The 20,160-nt window shown below is 31.1% G+C and overlaps 2 protein-coding genes across 2 annotated transcripts in view; both read right to left on the minus strand.

Annotated features, from left to right (window-relative positions):
* Positions 1–1,989, minus strand: part of LOC111619044 — a 5,088-nt gene extending 3,099 nt beyond the window's left edge. Inside the window, exons 1-2 of the mRNA XM_023360687.1 lie at positions 1,961–1,989; positions 1,871–1,878 (exon numbers count right to left, since the gene is read on the minus strand). Of these exons, the coding sequence (XP_023216455.1) occupies positions 1,871–1,878; positions 1,961–1,989 (37 nt within the window). The remainder of the gene's footprint in view (positions 1–1,870; positions 1,879–1,960) is intronic.
* Positions 1,990–13,203: 11,214 nt separating this feature from the next.
* Positions 13,204–19,850, minus strand: LOC111619051. Its single transcript, XM_023360699.1, has 5 exons — positions 19,692–19,850; positions 18,392–19,055; positions 14,907–14,995; positions 13,455–13,704; positions 13,204–13,379 (listed from the first exon to the last, which is right to left on the minus strand). Exons 1-5 carry the CDS (start codon positions 19,848–19,850, stop codon positions 13,204–13,206), a joined length of 1,338 nt encoding a protein of 445 aa, XP_023216467.1.
* Positions 19,851–20,160: the final 310 nt, after the last annotated feature.

Consider the following 20,160-nt stretch of genomic DNA (forward strand, 5'->3'; position numbering starts at 1 on the left):
ACTTCAGGATACGGCCTATAATTAGTGGTTTCTGATTCTGGACGATATCCAAAATCGTTTACTTGAGATCCATTTTGCCAAAACTCTGGCACCGAGCCGTATCCAAACATTTCTCTCCAGAAGGCATCATATGGAACTCGTATTCTATACTAAAATAACAAGCGTAAAATTCATTAATATTTAAATTGTACATATAAATCCTATCTTTTATCTATAATATTTAAAAGAAGTTATTTTATTAAAAAAAATTAAATTATTTTCATGAAACTTATTTACAATAAATGTGTTTCATAATATAATGTGTAATTACATAAAGTTAAAAAATTAACTTGTAAATAAACCTAACTTGTTTATTTTTTTACTTTAGTTATTGACAATAACATAAATATGAGGCTTTTCAAAAGAAAGTGGTGTATATTCGTTTTTTAAAATATATTGATATAATTGACACGTAATGTGCTATGTGTGAAATGGTGACAGGTACCCTTAAATTTGCATTACTTCGTTACTATAGAAATCAAACGTGAGTATACAAAACAAAAAAAATTTTAAGTTAGCCTTCAGTTAATTGTAGATCTCATTGATCGTATACTTCCATTATTAGGGCATTCATATCTACCGAAAGGTAGTGATTTTTGAATTATAAAAATGGCACTAATCAGAAATACAGTAATACCTCGACTTACGCTACCCTGACTTACGCGAACCCAGAGTTACGCGATTTTCAAATCTCGTCGATTCGTCTTTTGTTTGAGCGCCACGCAACTCTTGATTACTCACTCCCCCCACACTATTGTTCAGCTTACATGTTCGGATGTGTCGCGCGGAATCGACGCATAGCTACAATTTATTTTGTGTTATTTATTTCTGTGTTTGTTATATCTACGGAGACTCGAGAGACTCTATGTGGTTATTTCTTGTAACCGTGAACGAATCAAAAGACGAGATAAGATTAACGAGAACATTTATTAGCTTATATACAACCGACTTGGATTTTCCATAAATTGCAGAATTATACCCCGACTTACGCGATTATCGCTCGGTCCCACCTATCGCGTAAGTTCGGGGTATTACTGTAATTTATAGTATGTTTCTCAGGACTATTACAAAGTGAGAAAAAGTGTCGGANTGTACAAAATTACAGTAGCTTACACATTAGCATTATTTTTTTCTTCTGTTTTTCTAGTAGAACATTTAACCAAGTCAGTAAAAATATCGATAAGTTTCAGTATTGTAACACTATTCACAATTGACAATTGGTCTTTTTTCGTTGATCGAAAGTTTAAATTTATATGAAAATTCGTTCAAATGTATTAATTAAGTTAAATTTGTTTTAAATTGTTTTTTTTTTGAATTCATAATTTTACAATATATTGTAGTATTTTGTGGATTTCTTTTATAACATTCCTCATCAATACTTTGATAAAATGTTAAAATATACATAATAATTATAACTTTTTACTGTTGCCAAGAATATCTGAAGATTCTGCACGTTACCGAAAACTAAAACTCCATAATGTAATTACTAAAATATAACATACGTGCATTAGATTTCCAAATAATATAAAATTGTAGATACTAAATTAAATACTTTGAAGTTCGTTGGTTTTGTTTCGTAAGTAATGTCTCCGTGAAGCATAAAGACGTGTGTAAGAAATTAGTTTCGTTTGATTTATTAGTGTGATATAGTTTTAGAAATTATTAAATGTTTGTTCTGTCAACTTTCCATTGCATCGTTATTACAATAAGCTTAATATTATTATTATTTTATTTATTATTATTATTATTTTTTAAATTAGCACAAAATTAAAATGGAAAGTAAACTTAAGGTGCTTATTAAGTATTGGTTACATCTACATTTTTGTCTTACCTAACAAACTAATTGAGTTTATATTGTATCTAAACATTATTTATTCTTACATTATCTGAGACATAGATTTTAATTTCCTGATACACTCACCTCATAAGCATACACAAAAGTAAAGTCATTTTCAAATGACGAAACTCTTACAATATTTAAACACCGAAAACCTGTGAACAAACATTTCATTATTATTTATTAATTCATATATCTAACAGGCTAATAACACACCTATTTGGGTGAAAAAGGTTATAAGCCACATAAAGAAAAATTTAAGAAATGCCACATTTAAATCTGTAAATAAGTCTCGAAATTGAAATGTTTGATAATAAAAAGCCAGTCTATAGCAAAATTCTTTTTTATTTACAAGCATATTAATTTCTAATTTGTTCTAATATGATATTTGTTAAATGTTTCTTGGTGTAACTTATAACGTTTTTCGCTTAAGACATTCAATTATAAATAAAACAGATGCAATTCGGGTAACAAATTCTTGATAACTTGTTTTTTAGTATTTTACATTATATTTTGAAAAATTTGTTTGAGTAATTATTTAAATATTTTTTTAATTAAATATACTTGCATCAATAAAAAGAAAAGAGAGCATCGCCTCATTTTCTTTTGAAGAGAAACAAGAGCTTGATTTATGACCTAATTGTTATTAATGAAATTCCCCCTTTAAAAATTTCTTTGAAAGGAGACACAATAGCAGCGATTTTCATCATAATTTTGTATATAAAAATTTCATTTATGTTTTCACCTTTTTGTTAAAACATTATGATAAAAACACTGTTTATATTCATATAATGAACATGCTGTAAACCAGTGTTTCTCAACGGGTGCGATATCGCCCCCATGTGGGCGTTTTTCCATGTTGAGGGGGCGATTTGTAACAATTTATATTTTGGGGTCGAAAAACAATTTTTGGGCGATATAGTAAAACATTATATTAAGAATAATTAGGTATTTTATTCGTTATATCGTACAATAATTAAACAAATAACATTATACTAGTCACTATTCTATTCAATGCAGTATGAATTTGGCGTTAGCCTTGGCCCGTGGAATTTTGAAGTAAAGGGGGCGATATTACGTAACGGTTTTATTGAAGGGGGTAATACTACGTTGAAGGGGGCGACGGTTCGTTACAGGTTGAGAAACACTGCTGTAAACTAATGAATGTAATTATGTACATAATTAGATAATTTAACTTACTTTGATAACTCATTTTATCAAATTTATATCGCTTCGAAAAACTTTGCGTCTAGCAACAATCGTTTCAAACAAAGAACTCGCTTTGACAATTGTTACAATTATATTATTAACATTTCTTCTTAACGTAACAATACAAAACCAAGCGGTGCTTCTGGCAGCGGTTGCGATAATAAGTTAATAGCTCGGAATAAATTCGATGCAGAAAATTTTGAGAATTTAGTTTGAAAGAATACAGATATTAATTTTTCCTAATAAAGTAAAATACAAACATCAAACTTAAACTATAATATTAGTGATTGCTTATGGAATGTTCAAATAAAATAATTACATGTTTAGCAGCGTGTAATTTATTAATGAGATCTACAATGAAGATATTCATCTATTCATCTTACACATGCATTAGAAAACTGTTGGTTATTATAAATTTCTATAGGAGAAAATAAATTTTTCTAATCTGAATATTTTACTATCATCGTTATGTGGAGCGAAAAAAAAATGGGGCGAGTTTAAAATTTGACCAATCATCATACTTTTCTTATTTATATAATCGATAACAGACGAGAATGTAATTACAATCGGCGGTTTGAAAACCTACCAAATGTATCGAACCTTTTACTGGTAATATAATATTTCGGAAATTTATCGATTTCTTATAATTGGCTTGCCATTCATTCTAATAGTGTGACATATCGAATGATCTCTAGCGAATAATGTCTTTGATAAAAGTAAAGAAATTAGTTCATTTGCAAAGCAAGTCCTTTCATGGTCGCAAATTTAAACGAATAGTATTAACTAAATTTGAGTCTGTCGGAAGGTCGTTAACAGACAGGTGCATTAATTGGAAGTGTATTTAGATTGCCGAAGTACACTTAGTAATAATTTCAAATACAGAAAGACAAAACCATTGGGTGAGGGTACTGCACTCTGAGATTACCATGTTCCCGAGCTCGGCCAGTTACGTGGACGCAATGAGGTTTGCGTGAAATTCATTTGAAACGCAAACCTCATTGCGGGGTTTGCGTTGTATGGACACGCAGGGCGTTGTATGGACAAAGGGCGTTGTATGGACAAGAACGATCCTCATCGGCCATTCTCGGCATAAATCAAAAATATTCAGTTTTTAATTTGTTTGTAAATATTAATTTTCCTGGTCAATTTTCGTATTGTCAAATAGCGTTTTCGATTATTTACGCATGCCGATTAATATTTCCGATGCGATGATACTTCATGTAATCTATATACAGTATATATAAATGAGAATGTTTCTTTGTTTGTTTGTTCGCTATACACTCTTAGAGCGTACGATTAATTTCTACGAAATTTGGCAGTTATGTCTATATATTTATAACCGAAATAATGACATACATCCCACAGCAAAATATCTGTAAATTTCTGTAAATTATTTAATTTCTAACTACACTAGAAATTCTGATTTACACGTAGCGCCATGTATTAGCAAAACTTTAACAAAATAATAAACAAAATATAATTCTTATTTAAAAAATATACAACTTTAAAATATATAAATTATNCATTTTCATTTAATTCAGTATATGGCCTATAATCAGTTGTTTCTAAAGGCCGTCCACATTCGTTCGCTTGAGGATACGACCAATAACAATTATTTGTTTCTGAAGGCCGTCCGTACTCATTCACTTCAGTGTATGGCCTGTAATCAGTTGTTTCTGATGGCCGTCCATATTGATTTATTTCAGGATATGGCCTATAATCAGTTGTTTCTGGAGGCCTTCCATATTCGTTCGCTTGAGGATACGACCAATAACAATTATTTGTTTCTGAAGGCCGTCCGTACTGATTCACTTCAGGATACGGCCTATAATTAGTGGTTTCTGATTCTGGACGATATCCAAAATCGTTTACTTGAGATCCATTTTGCCAAAACTCTGGCACCGAGCCGTATCCANGGACACGCAGGGCGTTGTATGGACAAAGGGCGTTGTATGGACAAGAACGATCCTCATCGGCCATTCTCGGCATAAATCAAAAATATTCAGTTTTTAATTTGTTTGTAAATATTAATTTTCCTGGTCAATTTTCGTATTGTCAAATAGCGTTTTCGATTATTTACGCATGCCGATTAATATTTCCGATGCGATGATACTTCATGTAATCTATATACAGTATATATAAATGAGAATGTTTCTTTGTTTGTTTGTTCGCTATACACTCTTAGAGCGTACGATTAATTTCTACGAAATTTGGCAGTTATGTCTATATATTTATAACCGAAATAATGACATACATCCCACAGCAAAATATCTGTAAATTTCTGTAAATTATTTAATTTCTAACTACACTAGAAATTCTGATTTACACGTAGCGCCATGTATTAGCAAAACTTTAACAAAATAATAAACAAAATATAATTCTTATTTAAAAAATATACAACTTTAAAATATATAAATTATATTCACTTAATTTCTGCGATAATGATATAGCGCGAAATAGACGCGCTCTGTAATTATTGCGACATGCAGCATGTAGCAATTGTCTTCGTGAATCGAAAATGTTATTCTGTAAAAAATCTATAAGAATTTAACTTTACACGTCTAACGACTCGGGTTTTTTTATTTCTGAATGGTACTTTCTTAATTCTAATAAGCGCCCTCTGGTAGCCGAATGTATAAAACCACCGAACATTGTAGTGGATTCAGGCATTGCAAATATGCTGGCCACGTGGAGTTTTCCGGGTTTTCTTCGCTAAATAGGGTCCAGCTTTCCATAATATTCTTCCTAAGATGCAAGCTCCCTGCAGATCGCTCGCGTGTCGCGTTGCAGTAACCAAATAAACCAAACTAATTCTAAGGGCCGATTATTTATTGCGACGTTGTCACAATGCCGGGCTGCAACTTTTCGTCACAATGTTCTGAATTTTTTTCACGGTGGTATTGCTGCAGTACATCATGCTTTTCCTGATAACAATAGAGTCGTGCCGGTTATCTATCTCTGTTCAGGAAAAATATTTGAATTGAAGTGACGTGACACCCATTCAATATCTGACATGAATGTATAGTTTATCTGGGTGTACTTCTTTTGCAAGTTCTATATCTGTTTACGTCTTGTATCTAGCTGACTCTGTTTTCGAGATTGGAGAAGGACGGGCAACAAACATACAGACGTAGTGTACAGTACAACAGTTAAAAAATTTATAGGTCTACAATTTTTTCAAATTGCATTTCAATTATTTTTCTATAAAAGCGATATTTTTGAGAACATACTTCCTGTACAATTTATACTATGAGTTGAAAAAAATATAAACACTTTATTATAACATAAAATACTTAATTATTACCCAGTAAGATGCTTTTTAACCCACTGAAAAACACCTTATTTCACTGAGAATTATTTATTAACCGTAATGGTCATCAACCTGAACTACAGGCCATCTTCAAGTTTTTAAAAATCAAGGAATATTTATAACTGTTTTTTTTTTGTATAAAACAGTTAAAAACACGTTTAAAATATAAAATTCTTTGGAATATCGAGCTATTTGAATCCAAAATATATGAATTACAGTAATATATATATATATAATTTAATAACAAAATAATATAATAGATAAATAACATTGGTTAAAGGTTAAAAACGTTCGTATGATTAATAAATAATTACAAAGTCAACGCACCTTAATACTGAGAAAGCATATTTATTCAGCTAAACAAACGTTTTCAACCCATTTCATGGGTCATCATCAGGTTAAAGACGTTCGAATTAATAATTTTTGGAACACGTTCAAATTTAAATTATATTAGAACATATGTTGAAATAAAATTAAGTAAACAAGCAAAATAATATAATAGATAAATAACATTGGTTAAAGGTTAAAAACGTTCGTATGATTAATAAATAATTACAAAGTCAACGCACCTTAATACTGAGAAAGCACATTTATTCAGCTAAACAAACGTTTTCAACCCATTTCATGGGCCATCATCAGGTTAAAGACGTTCGAATCAATGGTTTTTGGAACACGTTCAAATTTAAATTATATTAGAACGTATGTTGAAATAAAATTAAGTAAACAAGCATAACGAAATTAATACAATAAATAAGAAAAAGAAAATAATATATAAATGAATACAAAATACGGTAATTTCTCAGAGTCATTGCAAAGGTGCACTCGGCTACACCTTGCATACACAACAGAGAAGTGTGAGATCTACAGATCTAGCTTAAATGATAAATGTTTACACTATAAAGATGCAACCATTTTACCATCGGCATGGAAATATATAATCTGAAAGAACTCGTAAGATGATACATCCACCAGGCTCAATAAAAACCTGAGTTACTATATAAAAAATGTTTACATATTGTATTGTGGGGAATTACCGTATTTTGTATTCATTTATATATTATTTTGTTTTTCTTATTTATTGTATTAATTTCGTTATGCTTGTTTACTTAATTTTATTTCAACATATNTTCACGTCCAGTGAAACGAACTATTTTCAACGTTTCTGGAACGTTTACGATCGTTCTATAATCGAACCAATATTCGAATTTTATGTTCGAACAAATTCGAACAAAACATTCGAAATAGAAAGCCACTTTCAACCACTTTCAGCCTCATATCTCCCGCACCCTTATAGCTATCGAGACGCAACCCCCCTGGTGCACGAATGGAGACTTGGGGCTACTACCACATACAAACACCATTCACGTGCGATGTGTAGTTTTGGCGGAAAAGTGAAATATAGGGACATACATGTCCATGTATATATAGATATAGATATAGATATAGATATGTTCTAATGTAATTTAAATTTGAACGTGTTCGAAAAGCCATTGATTCGAACGTCTTTAACCTGATGATGGCCCATGAAATGGGTTGAAAACGTTTGTTTAGCTGAATAAATGTGCTTTCTCCGTATTAAGGTGTGTTGACTTTGTAATGTTAAAGAATCTGAGTGTGAATAAGAGAGTAATAAATAATTCTTAGTTAGGTAAAGTGTTTTTACGTAGGTGTAACATAAAAGCAATTATTCTGAGTTTTACAAGTTTTTTTATTTAACCAAGGCCTATGAAGTCTTTCGGACATTATGGTTAGCAACTCGATCACGTGCAGAGCCATCACAACCTGTCTAACACGGATCAGTTTTCAAATGTTAACAGTAGAGCAGTATTAATTAATAGTGGTTGACTATCCTCTCTTCCAGGAGGAGGTGAACGACTACTTTTGCTCGAATTACTTCAACCCCTTTCCTCAACGGCCCTTCTTTCTCTCGGACCAGGATGGAACCTTTCTACAGCGGCAATGAAATAGAAAATCCAAAATACTAGGTTATCAGCTTGCACAAAATATGATTTAAGTGATGTTCGAGGGTGCCGAGTTAAATTATTTGATTCGTTTTTCGCGAAATTTGATTCGTTGTCAAATGACTATTTAATATTCAGCTGTGAATAGAATAACGGTAACAGTCTTAGAGATAGAGAAAAAATTTACGTATTAATTTACGTATAATGACGTCATATATTTAAAAAAGATTTAGAATGAATAATAGTATTTTAATTACATAAATAATGTTCAATAGCAATTTTATAAAAGCAAATACAAAAATATGAGGCGGTTCTCTACTTTCATACCTAATTGGTTCCTGAAATGTGTATGAAAGTTGAAATGTTCGAAAGTAGAGCAATGTAAAAAACATCAAAAAGTTTTCAAAATACTTATTTTTTATTGATTAGATTCTGATGTTTTTTTATAAATTTGTCAAGAGATAATTGAATTGTATTCCTGTTTTTCTTTTTTTCATAAATATTCTGTAACACGCTGTGTTTTTTTTTCTATTGCCCTTCCTACATGAGATATACGCTCTCCATTGGGATCACATTTTTCAAGGTCCACAAAGGCTAACTGAAGATGTCTGTGCTCAAGAGTGAACATATGACGCCGAAAATGGACGTGATTAATGTCAGAGAAGTGGAGAGAGACTAGTGACAAATAGTTCATGAGAAGAGCAGAATCATTACACGAAAGTATTTGCATTTTGCCATACATATCGATAAAAATCGAAATTACGAAATGTGTACGAAATAGCGAATTGTACGAATGTAGAATGTACGAAAGTAGAGGACCATGTATTTCATACAATCAATAGAACACGTTGTTTTACGAAATTGTTTAGTCCAATCAGAATAAAGATAACTTTGAATAAAACAAATCGTTCTTTTTCTACTTCTTTGTCAGTAATTGAACGTCGTATCTTTGATTCGTCCAGTTTTGAGTAGATTTACTGAATATTTTCCTTCTATACCAAATATAAAGATAATAAATTGTATGTTTTTTTATTAATGTTCAAGAAAAACTCTGAACAAATCATAACTTTCAAAAGTTATTCGAACCGATAAGCGATTTTAATGCAAGATTCAATAAATATTGTTTAATACGATATACGTGTGAAATTATACTAACATTAATAAAACTAGTAAATAACCAGGAGGATAATTACATTTAAAATTTGTAAATATGCCGTTGTAAAAATTAGCCGTTGTAAACATGACGACTTCACAATCATCCAGGTAATGTCAGAAGATATCGCCTGTAATAATTGTGAAACTATTATTGGTTCATTCAAAGTTTGAATGAACAAATTTATAGATTAAATTTTGATATCTGGTATTTAAAGCGGAGATGGAAAGAAAAATGGCCATTAATAACACTGCAGTTTGCGAAATAATATAAAAACGTAATACAGAAGCATGATGTAAAAATTATAAAAGTCTTAATTGTAAAATCATTAATTAAGTATGAAAAGAACAAATTTAAGAAGTTTGTAACAGAAAAAAAGAACATAAACAGCTGGTACCAATGACGTTTATTTTGAAAAAACAAAAATCACTTCTAAATTTATTACTTCCTGTTAATTAAGCAATTTCTTCGTGTTGTGTTTCCGCTCACTCGCGGTTTGTATAACAGTTCTAGAAGCTTTACTATTCGTTCAGCGATTTATAACTGCGCCTCTTGGAAAACAAGCTTGAAGACCATACATCTTTTTATATTAGTGGTACAGATAACAAAACAATGGGAAAATGCAAATCGGTTTCAATTGTAAAATATTACGAAATAGATAAGTTATACAAATCAGTTATGCTTTTTTGGTTTAAAATTATTGTTCTAGGGGTATAAATATTAATAGAACGGAAAGATCTTTATGACACCAAAATTATAAAATCGCAAAAACCCAATCAAATTACAACAAAACAGAAATTTCTCTATTTTTATTTTAATAATTTGTTACATTAGAATTTTTAATGTTAAAAGTTCATTTTAATGATATAAATATAAATTATATGATTATATAAATTACATTTCATATAATAATAATAAGAAGAAGAATTCTTCATTTTCCATTAGCAATGATGCTATTTTTTATTCTGAAGTTCAAACTAAACGTCGTAGTCGACGAGAAAGATATGTGAAGAAATCCGTGCATGTGATTTCCTTAAAATAAAAATAATTTTATAAGTAAACAATAAGAAAAGAAATTTCTAAATATAAGTAATTAATGAAATTATATATAAACTTCCAGAATTGTTTAGGTTTAAACATAATAGATACGGTAATTTTAAATTAATAAAGTTTTCGTATGTAGGGGAGATCGGGGCAAGATCGGCATGTTAAGCTTTACTTAAATTTTGTGTAATAAATACTGCTGTAAACTGAAAAAAAAGCTTTGCATATTGTCTATTGGAATGTTTTCTTACTATAGAACTGGTTAAAATCAGTTTGGAAATAAAAATAATTAAAATAATTACAACTTTACAAGAAGAGAGAAATTGACGAAGTTGCCCCGGGTATAGGGGCAAGATCGGCAACTTCTCTCTTTTTGTAAAGTTGTAATTATTTTAATTATTTTTATTAAAGTTGCCCCTGGTATAGGGGCAACAGTAATGGGGCAAGATAGGCACGTATATAAAATTATGTTATTAACAATGTATAAGTTGGAATTCACTATTAAAACAAAGAAATACAAATCCAACACCCATTTAATATTATTACAACGAAATGCAAGTTCAAAGACATATATACATGAATAACAAATGCAAACATGTTTTCATTTATCATCTGTTTGATTTTTATCCTTTGCTTCTAATGTGGCTTTATGTTGCCGATCTTACCCCGCTAGTCATGATTTCGAAACATTAAGTACAACCCTGAGAACAGAATGCCAAGCCACGATCTGGCCACGTGAATAAGTTGAAGTTACATCCTTCTAACAGGAAAAGTAACTTTCGTTATCATGGAATTATAACAAAACCTGCCAATTCAATATAAATGGAAAAAAAATATTATATGGAATTGAACGAAAATGAAAATTTGCTTGATAATTCAACTACGCTTGTTGGAGAACAATAAAAACACTACACTCAACAAGCCACCAATAAAACTCAACTGCCTAACCTATAACCAAAGTCTCCTTTTAATTTGTTTTTTAAAAAAAGCGCTTGACAAACTTGCCCCGCATGCCGAAGTTGCCCCGATCTCCCCTACACCTTTTAAATATTAAGTTAATTTTTCTGAATGAAAATCAAATATAAATAAATAAAAATAAATGGTTATACAAGAACAAAATTCTAAATCATAATGCAAAATATACTACATAAAATTTTCGAAATTATATGTTTACAAATAGCTCAATTCAATTATTTTAATGAGTTGAAAATTTGCTGTAAGAAAAATAAAAATTGTTATCTGTAAGTACAATTAAAATAAATAAATTTGAAAATTCAATTCAATGTAGAAAGGTTCTTCAATTACATTAATTAATGAAATTATCTCAAATTTTGTAAACGTAATTATCAACAATGTTAAATCATAGCATGTTTACTTCTAGCACACGATTTTCAAATAATTAAATCTTTTAACTGATGTGAGGGTCGTAAAAACGCGTCGAAATTGCGACTAATTACGAAACTTTTACGTCGGAGAGTTTAGAAGATAGAATCGGGTCAAGAAGATGTGTTAATGACAGAACCCAGATGGGACGAAAACTTTTTTCGTATTGTAAAACAAACGCGACGCGATGATAAACGGCAGGGGGGAATGTCGACAGAGAGAGAGAGAGCTTTGTCGAGATGCTCTCAAACAAGTGTCAGGTTTTAAGGGGGGATTTAATAACAAAAGGGACGTCTGTTAAGCCCGACGCGTTAGGAAGTAAATGGCAACAAGAACATCTGGTGGACCGTTTAAGTTCAAAGATGTCAGAGAGAAGAGCCATAACGGAGTAAAATACGAGCGCGAACTGTAAAAGCCCCGTCATCACCTCTCCGACCTTTTCCTGACCCGGATCGGTCTCGAGTTTCGCCTAGAAACAAAAGAATGACCAATCGGGGTAAGGGAGAGGGTGAACGGGACCAATCAAAAGGATGATATTCGGAGAAAATCGTATAAAATCCCCGAATCTCAAGGACAAGGAGGGCGATTCTCCCCAAGACGAGTGCCAAGAAGACGCCAGGTCATCTGTACACGTCCGTCCAAGCTTCTCCGCATACTCAGAGGAAGGAAGTGTGTATCCTAACACCGGACATCGCCCGTTCTCCGTCGGACTCTTCTTCAAGGAAGCCTCGGGGCATCCAACAGCACCTGCCGGCCAACATTCCCAATTTTTGTTATTCATACTATGTAACTTAACTTTATGTCAAAAATAAACGGTTTCGTGTAAGACATTTGTCATCTTTGTCTCCTACCGCCACCACTCACATACGGTTTGATCCTAGGTTTTCCTGACGCGCAATTAACGTATTGCCCCTAACAGTCGGCGACCTTACACTGATTATATCGTAACATCGCCTATTACATATGTAACATTACATATGTTAGTTTTTAATCAGACATAAATAAAACGAAAATTTTGAAATCAAACTGTGGTTGGTAGATATAAAGATATTAATCAGTTCTTACATCTAAACAAGAATAACACTACAAAATATTTTCTCACCTTTTTTTCAGTTCCTGCTTTGAATTCCTCATCGTCTATATTTGGACAGTCATCACGTTTGATTTCTTCAAAAACAGTTAATTTATTTATCATTTGCTCTTGGTTCTTGTTGTCTTCGTTTGTCGTATTGCTTTCTGAAACACAAAATAATTTTATAAATTAAATTTAATTGTAAAGATAAGCTTTACCTATTGCACCTCCTGGACATCTTTGTACAGCAACTTCACCCGCTTTAGTCCAATTCCAAAACAATGTACGCGAATGTACAGGTGAGCACATTCCTTTAAATTTATCAACATTTGTGCTATCGGGACTTCGAGTTCTTTCACTATTTGATGATTCTACAATTGATATAAAGTGTTATTAAATAATTTTTTCTTCCACTATTATGAATTAAATTTCTTTTTTTTTTCTACCTGTAACGAATAGAGAAGGCCTAAAGGATTCGGTGCTCGAAGAACGAAGTTTAGTGGGTGTTTGAGAAGTCGAGGAAATAGTTTTCTCTGATCCAGTGATAACGTAAGAAGATTCGTGATGGGATAAGGTTGTAGACGTATTTGTAGGCTTAAAGCGACTAGAATCGCCATCAGATATGACTGAAGATGATGTTGAGGTTGGCCTTTGATATTTGGTCACTGGGATGATGATTGGTGGTCTTGTTNCTTTCTGAAACACAAAATAATTTTATAAATTAAATTTTAATCTTTTCTTGATAATAAATCATAATTCTACCGTTAAGTAAGTATAAATAAAATATTAAAGCACGATAAAATATAGCAGAATTAATACAATTCTGATAAATTTTAATTACATTGTCATTGTTTGAGATTAATACAATAATGAAGATTGCTTTTATCTTGAATACAAATTTGCGAAATATGATTAAAAGTGCACAGGTTAATAACAACTCTTCCAATTTAAACTATACAAGGTAATGTAAGTACATATAATGTACAAACTATTGACGCGAATAAACTTATTACATTGCACTATATACAGTAAGTACAGTGTGTAGCCTATAACATTATCACAATGAAAATAAATACCAACATAACTTTCTCTAATACCAAATGAATCGTAATAATAATGAATATAATACTGTAAATATAAAATTAAATAGTAATGTTGATTTTCTGCATAATTTAGAGAATCTGTCTAAAAGTTATTTTAAAATCAGATGCAGGTTATGCGTTCTACTGAATCAAGTTATATCTTGTTGCGTGCTGTAAGCAGGAAATAATGGTAATTCACTTTTACTTACTTACTTACTTACGTTTTACTTTATGACAAACAGATATATTAATATTTGGAAACGATTTTTTTTAATATATTAAACAAGCATTTCTGAAACCAAACACTATTATTGTGAGTTGCCAAAGAAATACATTAATAACAGAGATAAAATTATTGTTCTGTAACTTANATAAACTTATTTACAGTAAAATCGTAACAAGATGAGCCGATTCACTTAAAATTGAATTCACAAGAAGACTACACAAGAAGCGTAATACAGAATTCTATTATACTATTTTAGATGCGGTTTTTTGCGTTTTGCATTGCGTTTTAATAGGCTATCTATTATTGTGAGTTGCCAAAGAAATACATTAATAACAGAGATAAAATTATTGTTCTGTAACTTAGAGAACTTTCACAAGACCTAACCATTTTATTTGTAATGGTAATATCACAATTTATGAATTATCTGGGTATTTCGTATGCAAAGAAGTTTTGTCAACAATGTTACTTGTTTACTTAAATTTGAGAAAATAAAAATATAGTGATCATAAGAAGTCTTTTAATTCATATATTTTGATAGATGTTTATTCGAAATTCCTCCACGCGGGGTAGAGAACAGGATTAAGTCTTACCGTGAAGAACTCGACTTCTACTATACTCAATATTACAAGGTCTTTTTTTCCGATAGACTTATTACACCAACAATTAGAAACAGGACAATCTTTAGAAAATCATATTTTTATTTCCTAGGTATGCATTTCGGACTTCAAATCTCTTTTCAACTCTTTATAATGTAAATGTTTATTAAAAGCACAGAAATGGTGACGACTGATAACATACGGATGATAATTATTAATTTACAGGTGTTTGAGTAGATATGACGGTACTGTGAGAGTCGAATTTAGGGAATAAATTGATAAATAAATTTTTTGTTGAGGGAGGAAAAGTTTAAAGAAATAAAACAACGATATAAAAAACGAACATAAAAATCTTTTCCCACGAACTTAGTTCCTTGTCAAGTATGATACATCGAATGTGTCACCCGAAATCTCGAAAAGACTATTGGTCAGTGGAAAAAACAGTCCTAATAAGGCAGTGGAAAAAACCCAACGAGACCCCCCTTTATAAAAAGGAGGGGTCGATGCGTAAGAGTCAGTCTCTGGAAATTGGTGCACTGTGAATTTTACGTGAACGGATTAGCCGCTATCCGGAACTCATCTAATCGCCGCTGTTCGGAAGGACTACGCCCAACAACGTTCGAAAGAACTTTGTGCAACTGGGAAAAAGCATATCAACGTTCGAAAGAACTTTGTGCAACTGGGAAAAAGCATATCAACGTTCGAAAGAACTTTGTGAAGTCTAGAGACTCGAGGACGAAACCGACTAATCGACGATTTAAACCAAGGTATTTATCCTCGCGCGAAATACATGTGAGCCCTCTCTCTCAGGAATACGGGTAACCGGGAAGAAAATAGATATGTTAACTGAACCGATTGTATATAGCTTAATTCGAGCAATAAACGGGCATTATGCATAGATTATGTAGATTGTAATTCCTCTGATTCTCTCGTTACGCCTCCATCCCGGAACTAAAAGTCCACAAACGCGACCGTTCGCGTAACCAAAAGTAACGGCCGATAAAATTTTTCTGTGTCTGTTACAAGACACAGTGGTGTCATCCTGACAGGGCGCCAAAGAGGTGCCGATCCTGCGGTCACAGTACAATACATAAAGTACGAGTAGTAATAGCAGTGAGAGACAAACAATATACATAAAGTACACAGTTAAAACTTAACATTTAAAACCGTTACATTGGAAACCGTTTTACTATTAAAACAATAAAATAGAATGATGAAGTAAAAACAAGTGCACCGTTAAAACAATAAGATTATAAACTTATTTACAGTAAAATCGTAACAAGATGAGCCGATTCACTTAAAATTGAATTCACAAGAAGACTACACAAGAAGCGTAATACAGAATTCTATTATACTATTTTAGATGCGGTTTTTTGCGTTTTGCATTGCGTTTTAATAGGCTATGCCATGAGAATGCAGATCAAGAAGGGATTTTTTGAAATTACCACCGCTGGGGAGAGGGAGAGAGTTAACGATTACCCAGAAGAACTCGGCTTCTACTGTACTGTTTTAGGAGCCTTTTTTTGCACTTATGCGGGACATCGAACATATTTTTAGACCCTTCTAAAAATTCTCAACGCTATTTAGTGTTCTATCTATATAAAGTAGACACGGGGAGGGCATGCGCATGAGTTCGCTTTACTCGATCTCTTCGTCTTAATGTTCGATTTTATGTTCGAATTTATATTTTTATGAATAATTCTGGAAGACCCAACTTATTTTTCGAACTAGTAAAACCTAAAGAACTCAGAAAGAATTACGAAAACGATTATTATTCATACTACGTACCGGTTAGTGGTTGCTGTGAATCTTAATTATCGTTATACCAGTGTGGTAAGCAGATATCTAAAAATTTTCTACTTAGTCTCGGAAGAGGGATGGACCTAATTCTTGCACTCGGTGAAAACGGGTAAGATCGGTTATAATCTAATAATCTTAAACTTTGCTATCGTTACTTTTTGTCCGAGCAACGCCAGGCTGATCTGCAAGTTACTTAAATAAATTACTGACAAATATATGAATTATAATTGTCTTTTTTGCAAATATATAATTTTTATGTTAAGAAGACATCAATAATTCTTGATAAAGCATTAATAAATGAATGTTTTATGAATTTTTTTTATTGTGCAACTTAAATTGATAGTTAAAATAGTTACAATGGAAATGAAGAACATATTTGTTATTTGAAAATTTTCTGTATACATCACAGAAAATTCTAAAAGTATTATTTTAAATAAACAGCTGTAAAAGACTGAAGATGTGACATAAATACAACGNTGCACCGTTAAAACAATAAGATTATAAACTTATTTACAGTAAAATCGTAACAAGATGAGCCGATTCACTTAAAATTGAATTCACAAGAAGACTACACAAGAAGCGTAATACAGAATTCTATTATACTATTTTAGATGCGGTTTTTTGCGTTTTGCATTGCGTTTTAATAGGCTATGCCATGAGAATGCAGATCAAGAAGGGATTTTTTGAAATTACCACCGCTGGGAAGAGGGAGAGAGTTAACGATTACCCAGAAGAACTCGGCTTCTACTGTACTGTTTTAGGAGCCTTTTTTTGCACTTATGCGGGACATCGAACATATTTTTAGACCCTTCTAAAAATTCTCAACGCTATTTAGTGTTCTATCTATATAAAGTAGACACGGGGAGGGCATGCGCATGAGTTCGCTTTACTCGATCTCTTCGTCTTAATGTTCGATTTTATGTTCGAATTTATATTTTTATGAATAATTCTGGAAGACCCAACTTATTTTTCGAACTAGTAAAACCTAAAGAACTCAGAAAGAATTACGAAAACGATTATTATTCATACTACGTACCGGTTAGTGGTTGCTGTGAATCTTAATTATCGTTATACCAGTGTGGTAAGCAGATATCTAAAAATTTTCTACTTAGTCTCGGAAGAGGGATGGACCTAATTCTTGCACTCGGTGAAAACGGGTAAGATCGGTTATAATCTAATAATCTTAAACTTTGCTATCGTTACTTTTTGTCCGAGCAACGCCAGGCTGATCTGCAAGTTACTTAAATAAATTACTGACAAATATATGAATTATAATTGTCTTTTTTGCAAATATATAATTTTTATGTTAAGAAGACATCAATAATTCTTGATAAAGCATTAATAAATGAATGTTTTATGAATTTTTTTTATTGTGCAACTTAAATTGATAGTTAAAATAGTTACAATGGAAATGAAGAACATATTTGTTATTTGAAAATTTTCTGTATACATCACAGAAAATTCTAAAAGTATTATTTTAAATAAACAGCTGTAAAAGACTGAAGATGTGACATAAATATTACGCTTAATTATTCATTTTAAATATTTCACAATTGCGTTTAAATCTAAATGTACACTACATAAAATCTAATAAGTGTTAAAGAAGGAAAATAAAAAGTTTGGAGTTATACAAAAATAAATCAAACATTCGATAACAGATAAAATATTTGTGATCTTACCTTCTTCAAGTTTTTCTGATCCAATTGCATCTCCCACAACATCCTTAACTTGCGAAAGATTCGCGTTTACTTCATATTTTCTTTCATCAAATTGAAGTACGTCCAATTCATTTTCTGCTGTTTCTTGATATAAACCAAGATCACTTTCAGGTTGCACTCGAATAATTTTTTCTTCGACTCTTTCTCTAGAATTATTGAATGCAGAAATTTCATCTACGTGTTTGTTCCAACTTGTCGCAGGCAGATCGTCAGAAATACTTGACATCGTATCCGATTTTATTATCAAATCTGATATATATGATTCAATATCAGGGCAAGTGGAAGTTGCAGTGACTGATGCCAATTCATATGTTTCATTATTTTCTGGTTGATATTGAGCCGTTATTAACATATTTTCATCTATATCAGACACGTCAAATATTTCATTTTGGTTCATATCATCAGAAAGTTCGTCTTCAGTTGACGTTGTATCTGAGTCTATACTGTAAGCACTTTCTGACAGATCATCTGTGGAGTCAGGCTCTTCTTCTTCATATATTATATCCGATACTAAAGAATATGTTTCGAGTTCAATGAAAGCAAAATATAATGATCGTAATGTAAAGTGTTCGTGTTCATTTGAATTGATTTCTGCTGAAGAGACAGGAACATTTCTGATGTTTTCCTGAAAAATAAATTTCAAAATTTTCTCATAAACTATAAAACATTAAGTGAATCATAATTCCATAAATATTTAACAGTTCTATTGTAATGGCCAAATAGCCGAGCGAACGTTCATAGGCATCGGAAAGTGATTGAAATTTCCATTAGAAATAGCATTACTGAAATCTTATTTTTACTTGTTATCCCATAGAAATAATAAAAATTAAATCATGATTAACAATAATATATTTATTGTTGTAATTTTTGATTAAAGAATCATCTGTAATCTTTACATATTATATTAAGAATGACATATTCTGCTGCATCATGAATCTTCAAACATAGAACTTTTAATCATACATATTTCTATGAAAATCAAAGTGTCACGTCAAATTAGACTAACTATTTATAAATACTTTATTATTTATACAAGTAATAGTTACAGAAAATATTTTATACTATAAAAACTGTAAAGGGAGAATAAAATCATAATATGATAAGTAAGTAATGTATGCAGAATTTAAATACCAATACAATATTTCTTAAATAATGCTTAATATCAAGACAATGTTGTACAGATATTTATCAGTAATCAATGTTTAAATGATATCAGAATATAAAGATTTGTCTGAAATAATTTTACTAAATTTAAACTTACAGCAGGAGACTCTTCTTTCTCAATGAACTCACTAAAATATTCCTTATTTATGCAGTCTCTAATTTTATTTTCGGACAGTTTTTGTTCTTCGTCTTGCATAAGATTTGTCACTGCATTATATATAGCAGAATCGTTATGACTCGAACCAATTTCCTTCATTTCAGTAACTAAATTATAATAAAACATTTAAAAAATTAGGAAAAATTATGTTATGAGATCATAATACAAGTATTATATAAGCATTAGATTTAAATATGTAATCTGAATTTCAGTCTTTATTATACATTGAAATTAAATTTATAATTTTATAATTATTTACTTTAAAGACAATCAACCTATTTATTTACCAATACATAAACACTATCACTGCAGCAAGAACGTAATCGCTTTTCTTGGAAACTTCATTGCAGATATATTTAATATTTAATAATATTTAATATTTAATCATACGACCCTATGGCCATTGGCC

The sequence above is a fragment of the Centruroides sculpturatus genome, unplaced genomic scaffold (assembly GCF_000671375.1).
Source record: "Centruroides sculpturatus isolate CEXI.00-Female unplaced genomic scaffold, Cexi_2.0 scaffold38, whole genome shotgun sequence".
Classification (NCBI taxonomy): Eukaryota; Metazoa; Arthropoda; class Arachnida; order Scorpiones; family Buthidae; genus Centruroides; species Centruroides sculpturatus.